At 41.8% G+C, this 10,443-nt stretch overlaps 1 protein-coding gene across 2 annotated transcripts in view; it reads right to left on the bottom strand.

The window, feature by feature from the left end:
* The window catches only part of RPRD2 (regulation of nuclear pre-mRNA domain containing 2), a 90,386-nt gene extending 82,137 nt beyond the window's left edge, over positions 1-8,249 (bottom strand). For both annotated transcript variants that reach the window (XM_052636560.1, XM_052636559.1), the window contains exon 1: positions 7,918-8,249. In XM_052636560.1, the coding sequence (XP_052492520.1) occupies positions 7,918-8,122 (205 nt within the window). In that variant the 5' untranslated portion in view covers positions 8,123-8,249. The remainder of the gene's footprint in view (positions 1-7,917) is intronic.
* Positions 8,250-10,443: the final 2,194 nt, after the last annotated feature.

A 10,443-nucleotide genomic window follows, 5' to 3' on the forward strand; every position in this document is an offset into this window, starting at 1 on the left:
TTTATTTGCTACATAATTTTAACATTTTAGCTTACTATAGGATGCATTAACAAAATTCTGTTTTACATACTGTTTTAAATCTACCTAGGGTCATGTATATAATACTAGCCTTCAGCATTTGAGAGACAGCAGGTAAATGAAGACTGCAACGACTTCTTGTAATGTCTCTTAATACACACAAAAAGGCTCATTTAGTACACAGCATTATAATAATTAGGTGTACAATTAAGGTAGTTCATGTTTTGAAATGCTGTCTGAAAACATGGAAATGAGCTACATCTCTATGAAAGGAGGGCAGGAGAAGGAAGAAAAGGTGACCAAGGTATCCAAAGGGCAGGGAGAAGACTGACTGTGCAATAACTTTACAAGTGGGAATTACAACAGACCTAATGCCTAACTGATCCAGAAGTGCTGTTAAACCCAAGCCAAGAGTAGAAACATGAAAAGATCAAAATAGATTTATTACTTCTTTGGGGAGCTGAAAGTTCGTTTACCCTGAACTTCAAAAAGAACCCAAGCCAATAACACAAAACACCAACTAAGTAGAAAGAGATATCTAAAACACTGGAATGCCCCAGAGCCTTCTCTCTGGACTTCTTCTCTATCTATACTCACTACCCTAACTTACTACAGTGACTTCTCTCCCTACACTTACTTCTAGTACGTCTCTTCCAGGCTGTCTCTAAAGACAATTTACAGACTCAACAGACACCCTGTGGTGACTGTCACACAACTTTGTGAATACACTGAAATAAGTGAATAAACTGTACACTTTAAATGAGTGGTTTGTCAATAAATGTTAACTCTTTCTAGTCACTCAAGGAAAAAAACAACACTCATTCTCGATTATTATCCTCTGTTGCTGCTGCTGCTGCTAAGTCGCTTCAGTCGTGTCCGACTCTGTGTGACCGCATAGACGGCAGCCCACCAGGCTCCCCCTGTCCCTGGGATCCTCCAGGCAAGAACACTGGAGTGGGTTGCCATTTCCTTCTCCAACGCATGAAAGTGAAAAGTGAAAGGGAAGTCGCTCAGTTGTAACCTCATGGACCGCAGCCCAACAGGCTCCTCCTGTTACCACTCATTTAATTCATTTAGAACCCTGATTGGATCTATTCTCAAAACAAATCTAGAATTAAACTACTTTTTATTTCTTTCACAACCTGGTCCAAAACCCACCAATATTTTATCCCAGGACTACTACCACAGCCACCTACTGGCATCCCTGTTTCTGCAGCAATTAGAATGATCTTTTAAAAACAGAAATCAGTTCACATCACTCCTTTGCTCTAATAGTTCCCCATCTCATTAAAAATAAAAGCCTAAGGATGCCTATAAAATTGTGATCTGCCCCTCCTGTCATATTACCCACCAAAATCTGAGTTCATCTCCTAATCTTCTCTTTCTCTACTCCTTTCCAGTCACAAAAGCTTTCCTGCTCTTCCTTAAACTCACCAGGCACACACTAACCTCAAGACCTTTGTGTTTTTGTTCTCCCCTCACACTCATATCCATATTGTTTATAGCGCCTCATCTTCCTGCTCACATGTCACATTCTCAGTGAGGCCTTCCCTTACACCTAATTTAAATTCCTGTGGAATGTTCAAACTACCGCACAACTGCACTCATCTCATACACTAGTAAAGTGATGCTCAAAATTCTCCAAGCCAGGCTTCAACAGTAGCTGTGAACTTACAGATGCTCAAGCTGGATTTAGAAAAGGCAGAGGAACCAGAGATCAAATTGCCAACATCCGTTGGATCATCAAAAAAGCAAGAGAGTTCCAGAAAAACACTTACTTCTGCTTTATTGACTATGCCAAAGCTTTTGACTGTGTGGATCACAACAAACCGTGGTAAATTCTTAAAGAGATGGGAATACCAGACTACCTTATCTGCCTCCTCAGAAATCTGTATGCAGGTCAGGAAGCAACAGTTAGAACTGGACATGGAACAACAGATTGGTTCCAAATAGGAAAAGGAGTACATCAAGGCTGTATACTGTCACCCTGATTATTTAACTTACACGCAGAGTGAAAGTGAAAAGTGAAGTCGCTCAGTCGTGTCCGACTCTTTGCGACCCCATAGACTGTAGCCTACCAGGCTTCTCTGTCCATGGGACTTTTCCTGCAAGAGTACTGTAGTGGGGTGCCATTTCCTTCTCCAGGGGATCTTCCCAACCCAGGAAAGAGTACATCATGCAAAACACTGGGTTGATGAAGCACAAGCTGGAATCAAGACTGTCGGGAGAAATATCAATGACCTCAGATATGCAGATGACACCACCCTTATGGCAGAAACTAAAGAGCCTCTTGATGAAAGTGAAAGAGGACAGTGACAAAGCTGGCTTAAAACACAACCTTCAGAAAACTGAGACTGTGGCATCCAGTCCCACCACTTCAGGGCAAATAGATGGGAAAATAATGGAAACAGTGACAGACTTTTTTGGGGGGAGGAGGGGCCTCCAAAATCACTGCAGATGCTGACTGCAGCCATGAAATTAAAAGACGCTTGCTCCTTGGAAGAAAAGCTATGACCAACCTGACAGCACATTAAAAAGCAGAGACATTACTTTGCCAACAAAGGTCCATCTAGTCAAAGCTGTATTTTTTCCAGTGGTCATGTATGGATATGAGAGTTGGACTATGAAGAAAGCTGAGCACAGAAGAATTGATGCTTTTGAACTGTGGTGTTGGAGAAGACTCTTCGGTCCATGGGGTTGCAAAGAATCGGACACAACTGAGGGACTAAACTGCACTGAACACTCTGTATTCCCTTTCCCTGCTTTATATTTCCCTACAGCACTCCTAGTATTTTTTACCTTCCAATGTACTTAACATTGTTTGTCTGCTGCTTGTCTCTCCTTACGAGAGTACAAGCTCCGAGAGGGCAAAGATTTTTCTCCATTTTGTTCACCTGCTACATCCCCAGTGCCTGTTACAGCAGGTATCCAATAAGGCATTGTTAAAAGCACTGAATGTAAGGATTTATAAGCAGAATTCATCTTGAAACTTTAAGAATCTGTACCAAGTTCACTTACATTTGTACACATGTGATATGTGATTAAAAAATCATATGCCTAAAGCAGTACTGTTATACTCTATATGCCTGACCAACATACCTGTTACAAACAATGAATTACAAGGAAAGTAAACAGTTAAAGGAACAGCTACATTTCAGATACCAGAGCCACAGAAAATAGTTCCAGATCCTCAGATTTATGGAATAGCAAATAAAAGATTACAGACTTCACTCTCCACTGACCAGTGGAGCTACCACTGTGGTACCCTAAACTTTCTACCACCAAAAACTCCTATTATTTAATCTAAAAGCACCTAACATTTAGAGATTTCTGTCAAGTAGACAACTTTAATACCTAACATGTTCAGCTTTGTTGCCCCCTTTTTTAAAAATTATAAATGATTATCAGAACTTCAAATCTATACAAGATAATCAGTTTTCCCACAGAAAGCAAAAATAAAAACAAACCCTGCAAAGCTTCAAGATCTAGACAGTTTAATCTGGCCTAAAAATGAATAAATAGGTTATCAAAGGTTTTCTGCATTGTAGAAAATATAAGAAAGACTAGTACAGTGGCTATGAGTGTGAATGTATGCTCTAAATCAAGAATGCCTGGGTTGAATCCTGGATCCATCACTTATTAGCTCTCTAATGTTGGGCAAGCTACTCAACCTCTCAGTGCCTCTGTTTTCCCATCTGTAAAATGGGAATCATAATAATACGTACTTCAAAGAATTATGATGACTGAATGAATTAATGTAAAATGCTTGGAGCAGTACCTGGCACATAATAAGCACTTGATAAAAGTGAGCTAAAAACTACCATCTTCATGGTTCACCCAAGGATTTGAGAAACCATTGCCATACACCAAAACTAGTAATTGCACTTTGCAAATTCTCTGCAACAAATTAATCCTGTATGAAGAAAAAAGGTTTTCCCAGTCCATGTTTATATGACAGTTTCTGTTGCGGACAAAATACCGGATTGTACTGAGATTTGTTTCAAATGGGAGGGGGAGGAAATAAAGGGGATAGGAGAAAAAAGACCGGCCCTTAAAAGGATAACTACTGAAGTGGGGTGATCAGTGGGGGGGAGATGTCATTACTTTTCTAATTTTGTTCACATTTAAAGTTCGTATCAAAAACAGCTAAAAGGAAATCTTAACAGAATTTTCTGTTCTACAAATGATTCTATTCTCCTATATCCCCCTTTTCTTCAAAAACTCACTTAAATTCTCACACACCTTCTAAAATAGAGCAACCCATTCAATGGTTGGAAGCAAAACATCGTGGAGATATCATGAACACAACATATTCTATTTTTTCCTACTACTTCTTTAGAGAACTTGCTAATTTACTACAGAAAGGCTGGCTCAAATTATCTGCCCCGACTAGGTATACAGTTTTCAGCACCATTCCCAAAACAGTAATTATTTCAAATAGTCAGGACCTTAAGATTAACTACATCATTGCTGTCATCATCATAAATAATCTGAACATATTTCTATATGCTAGGACGTATACTAAAATACATGCATTATCTTCTTAAATCCAGACAACAAGCCTATGAGAATTCTCTCTACTCACAAATCAGAAATTGGGGCTCACAACTTAAGCACTATGCATAGAATCACCCACGTTATTTATTAACTGATGGAATTACGATTTGAACCTATATCTAAAGTCTGTATTTTTCTACTTTTCCATATTGATTTCCATTTTACATTAAAAATGGGAGGGATGAAAAAAAATGGGAGGGATGAATGAAATACAGAAATGACAAGTCATACTGTACATCAAGCCTATCCAAGAGCCACATTCTGAAACTGTAAACAACCATATCTATTATTTCTTTTACTAAATTATCAATGTGGCCTTCTGTTAAACAGAAATTAAAACCATTCAAGTTCTTGATTAACTATTTCACAAAATTATACTGGTAAATATCTACTGATTACTTATTGTGTGCCCAACACTGTTCTAGTTGCTTGGGATATAGCAGCAAAGAAGACATAGCCCTGGTGAAATAACACAGACAGCAAACATACAATAAATAAATAACATAATTTCATAAAATGAAAAATAAAGTGATATGATAGAATTCAACTGAAACCACTTAAAATAAGATCATTATGGAAGACCTTTCTGAGGAAGTAATGTCTGAGTTTAGATCTAAAATGATGAGAAGACAGCAACGGAAGAAGCCTGAGAAGCAGTAGGCAGGGCAGATAGTGTAAGAATGTGTAGACCTTTTTACCTGTAGTAAAAGAAGTTTAACTTTTAAGCCTGTTGCAATGGAATGTCACTGGAGGGTTTTAAAGCACAGAAATGACATGGGTTCATGATACAGAAAGATCACTTTTGGAAAATGATAGCAGTGGAAGGGTCAAACAAATTAAAACAAGCCTGAATAAAACTGGTAAAACCCACCAGGGAGTGTGTCTTCAGGAAGACTACTTGCCTTCTCGAATAAATTATTTTCTTTACTTCTATTTATTTTTTTGCCATACCGCGTGGCTTTCAGGATCTCAGTTCCCCAACTGAGGACTGAACCTGAGTCATGGCAGAGAAAGCCCAGAATCCTAACCATGAGGCCACCAAGAACTCCCCAAATTATTTCCTTTAAAGTGAACTAAAGTATCTTAATATACATTATGAAATAAAAGATTAAATGAAAATATCTCAGGAAGAGTTATAGTTACTTAAATTCATGCTGAGGTCTAAATATAAATTACTAAAGAACAGATGCCAAAAGACAGACAAGCAAAAGTGGCATCAGGAAAATGGACAGAAAGGCTGTGAATCCAAAGACATCTATCCATTGCACAAATTTGCCTAAAGTTGATTTAGAAGCCAAACTCCAAAATATAACACTACTCTCCCAAATATTTCTCTCAAAAGGTTTTATTTACAATAAGACAGATGACATTCACTAATGTAAACACAAAACAACTACAAATTACCCTTAACCATTTTAGAAAGTGAAGCCCATTTCACCAGGGGAAAAAAATCAGGTTTATAGAAAGCAAAAGCATTTAGCAACCCAAACTATATATAATGCACTTCAAACAAAGTATTGTCTTCCTAGAGCAACCATTCTTTTTCACTCTTAAAATACCAGCAAGGGAAATAAGCTCAGGCACAATGTAAAAAGTAGAGGCAGAAAAATTCTGGCTCCAGTGTATCTCAACATCGCTGACTAGAAAAGACGTACTGTAACTGTCATATGCAATCCCACAGGCAGGGATAGAGACCAACTTATCCTTGCAAATGAGGTAAGTAAATAGTTAAAGCACCAGAGCCCAAAGGTAGGAAAACGTTTTAAAACAGAAAGGAAAATAGGTTTAAGAACAATATGTCCTCAAGCACGGCTTGCTGCCACTGGTAGACCAAATACATTAAAGAAAAAGCATGAAAACATTATTCTACAAAATTAAATGTGACCACTGTCATCTGATATGGTGGAGTCAAATCCCAACTCCACCATAAGGCTTAGCAGCTTCCTTAATATTTCTGAGCCTTAGTTTCCCCATCGGTAAATCAATGATTAAAAAATCTACTTAGGGTTAGTTTAAGGTAGAATGAGATACTAGATAAACTGTAAATGACAAAAGGCCTGGGCACATAGTAGATACTTATCATGTGAGTCTTTGATAGTGAGTACTTGAAATTGTATTTTCTAATTTTACCTCTTGGAAAGAAGGTAACTTTGATCTGCTATTGGTAAATACAGGTAATCTCACAAAACGTCTCTCCCAACAATAACTATACACAAATAGTCTGAAGTTTTGAGGTCTATGATTTTGCAAGTTTTATCCATCCGTTCCCTAAAAAACTAAACACATATCAAAACACTACAGAGGGAGTAGCAAAAGTGGAATAATAATAATAACTGGAGGATGGGTTTCACTGGTGACAGCCATAGACAAGAGGTAACAACAAACATAAAATTCAGAGATACACAGGGATTTAGGGTCAACCATCTCTTCTGAGTAGGAAGCAACAATGACTTCTCCACACTTCCTTCGTCCTAAAGATTTGAAATCTGCAAACAATCCACGCTTCCTGACAATTTAATATTCTTTTCCGCAGTAAAGCAGCAAAGTGAAATAAATTCAGCGAAGTAGACAAAAAAGCAACTCGGGGTGAGGGGGGGGAGTAGTATATATTCAAAACCACACTTCTGATTCCTTGTTTTGGTTACCTAAGAAACCAATTTCTATTCTTTAAAAACGTTATCTGAACTGACTGAAAAGTAGACGGATATGTTTTCCATTTTAAGGTATTAATGGCAATACGGACTACGGTTGTTTCTGGTGAGTATCAAGAAGCCTGTATTCTACTGCAGCAAACACAGGTCGAGGAAAACCTCTCAGGTGGTCGGTCGCCTGAGCTCTATGTGGCGCTCACGTTACCTCTTCATCTAGGTAAGGTTCTTCTTACTACACATCACAAGTTTTAGGTCAGTGGAAAATAGAATTGTCCAACACATTCCCGCGAAGTAGGTGCATTTACTACTGCTTAACCATAGCAGTACGAGAAATCATTAACACATCAAGGCCTATTAGAAATAAACGGACGCGACAATTTCTGTGAACGTTCAGTAAATACACCACCACCTCACAAGGCTCTGAAATAACATATAAATCTCTACAGAATTGGGCCCAACGGCCCAAGGTCACGCCAAGTCAGTGGCTATAAAATCCAAGAAATGATGAACCTCCTACAGTTCAGACAATCCTGGCTAGAAATAAGTCTGCGTTTGGCAACACTTGGGTTGAAGCTCTAATCTGAACAACCCCAACCGAATGCAGCGGCTCCACAGGGAAACCCTAAACGTTTCGAGCAGTATTTCCTTCCATTCCCCAGTCTTCCCTTCCCTGGCCACCCCCAACACTCACATCTCCGGAGCCACTTCATCCAATGGTAGACGATAGTAGTGTGGTGTTTCTTGTTCTCTATACACCAAGACGACAAGCCTTGAATAGATTCCATGGTGTTAGTTACCGACTGGAATTTTCGATCCAACGAGGACTCCAGAGCCCCTGCCGAAGAGGCCGACGAGGAGGAGGCCTTACTGCCGCCTCCGCCGCCGCCGGCCGCCATCTTCCCGGTTTGCACAAGCGCTGCTGCTCCTCTGACGGCCGCGGCGGCGACGGCGACGGCGGCGGGAGCGGGCAAAACAATCACTGCGAGTGCGTGAAAGCCGCAGGTGGGGAGGGAGGCCAGGGGGTGGGGACGGTGCACGCGCTAGGCTCTTCTGGAGGTAGGACAGGAGGACCAGGTGCTGGGCACGCTGGCGGCTCCTACACGCTGCAAAGAGGGGCTGCGGGTTTCGAAGGTTTATCAGAATTGTTCAAGGGATTGTGTTTAAACCAGTCAGCAATCACGAAGAATTACGCACAAAACAGCTCCTGCAAAGCCTTTCTAAACGTCTGGCCCGGAAATTAAATGGTTTTATACTCTTCGGCTCTCAACGTTTAAGGCCCTTCCCCAACACTCCTCTAAGAGTGGGCGTTAATATCTTAAAGTAAATAGTACCCGACTGCCCCTTCAGTTGCAGAAATCTTTCTCTCTCCTTTAGGTCCACAGAAAAGCCCAAGGCTACCTAGTCAGGAATTTTTTTGCAACGCAATAGCAGCAAAGGGACAGCAACAGTACCGCGCACGCGCTGCTTGGACCCGCCCCTCTGCTTCCTTCTCAACCTAGAAAGCAGAGGGAGGCGTGATGGCGGGGCAATCTGGCCAATCAAGGGAGAAGACGAAGAAGCGCGCGCAGAAGCCCACAAGCCCCAAGGGCTAAGGAGGCGCTTCGATGAATTGTGCGCCTGCGCGACAGGCCAGCGTGTAGCGGGTTGGGAGGAAAAACGGGGAGGAAAGGGCGAGGGAGTTGCTCGGACTAAAGAGAGGTTGGGGGGAGGGGCTTCACCGCTCCACCCCGCGTTTTGCTTCCTAGCGAGGTGTCTCTCTTGGAGCTGTCCAGCTCACACCACAGGACCAAGAAACTCCCACCGTTCAGCAGCCACTTATTTTCTGGCACTTGCAGCTGCCGCTGCCGGCGCCGCTGCTAACTCCTCGGGGCACTGACGCGCGACAAAGCAGATGGCAGCCATCTTGCAGTGCCTCAGAGGGTGCGCATGCGCCAGCTCCGGCAAGCCATTCACTACGCAGACTCCCAGACCAAACAATTTTTTACACTCCCCTTGGACGATACCATTCACAGCTCCTTGACTTTTTGGAATATAGGAAGAGGAAGTAAATGACGTGAAACGAAAATTTCCCCTGTAGAATTTTCGAGACAAGGAAACAAAAGGCAAGATGTGATTCACCTTCGCCAATTATGATAGTCTCGCAATTGCATAATACATTATAGTTTACAAGACCCTTAGAAATCCATCATATTGATTAGAACAACCTAAATTAACCAGGCCATAGCATCTGCCTATGTAAAACTTATGGATAGATTTGGAAGCTTCTGTGTTACACTAAGCACATACAATTACTGTATTTTAATTCTTTCACCTCTCCACAGTAGACTCACATTTACCTGTTTTGTCAAGCTCACATTTCATATGCGTTAATCCAACAAAAAGTTGTTGAGTGTCTTGTGCCAAGTACAGTTCTAGATGTGGGGCGGTAACAGAGCAAAACAGACAAAAATCCCTTTCCTCTGGGGTTTCTTGGCAGGAGACCATAAAAATATCAAGGAATAAGTTCTGCAATGCAGGAGACCGGGGTTCGATTCCTGGATCGATTCCCGGGTCAGTAAGATCCCTGGAGAAGGAAATGGCAACTCACTCCAATATTCTTGACTGGAGAATCCCATGGACAGAGGGGCCTGGTGGACTACAGTCCATGGGGTCGCAAGAGTCGGACACGACTTAGCGACTAAACCACCACCAATAAGTTCTATCTACACAGGGTAAGAGAGAGAAGGTACTGTGTGTGTGTTTGTGTGTGTGTGTGTGTGTGTGAGAGAGAGAGAGAGAGAGAGGGTACCGTGTGTGTGTGTGAGAGAGAGAGGGTACCGTGTGTGTGTGTGTGTGTGAGAGAGACAGACGGTAGTGTGTGTGTGTGTGCGCAGGAGAGAGAGAGAGAGAGGGTACTGTGTGTGTGCGCGTGAGAGAGAGAGGGTACTGTGTGTGTGTGTGTGAGAGGGTACCGTGTGTGTGCGTGTGTGTGAGAGAGAGGGTACTGTGTGTGTGTGTGTGTGAGAGAGAGAGGGTACCGTGTGTGTGTGTGTGAGAGGGTACCGTGTGTGTGCGTGTGTGTGAGAGAGAGGGTACTGTGTGTGTGTGTGTGAGAGAGAGAGGGTACCGTGTGTGTGTGTGAGAGGGTACCGTGTGTGTGCGTGTGTGTGAGAGAGAGGGTACTGTGTGTGTGTGTGTGAGAGAGAGAGGGTACCGTGTGTGTGTGTGTGTGAGAGGG

The sequence above is a fragment of the Budorcas taxicolor genome, chromosome 3 (assembly GCF_023091745.1).
Source record: "Budorcas taxicolor isolate Tak-1 chromosome 3, Takin1.1, whole genome shotgun sequence".
NCBI classification, from domain to species: Eukaryota; Metazoa; Chordata; class Mammalia; order Artiodactyla; family Bovidae; genus Budorcas; species Budorcas taxicolor.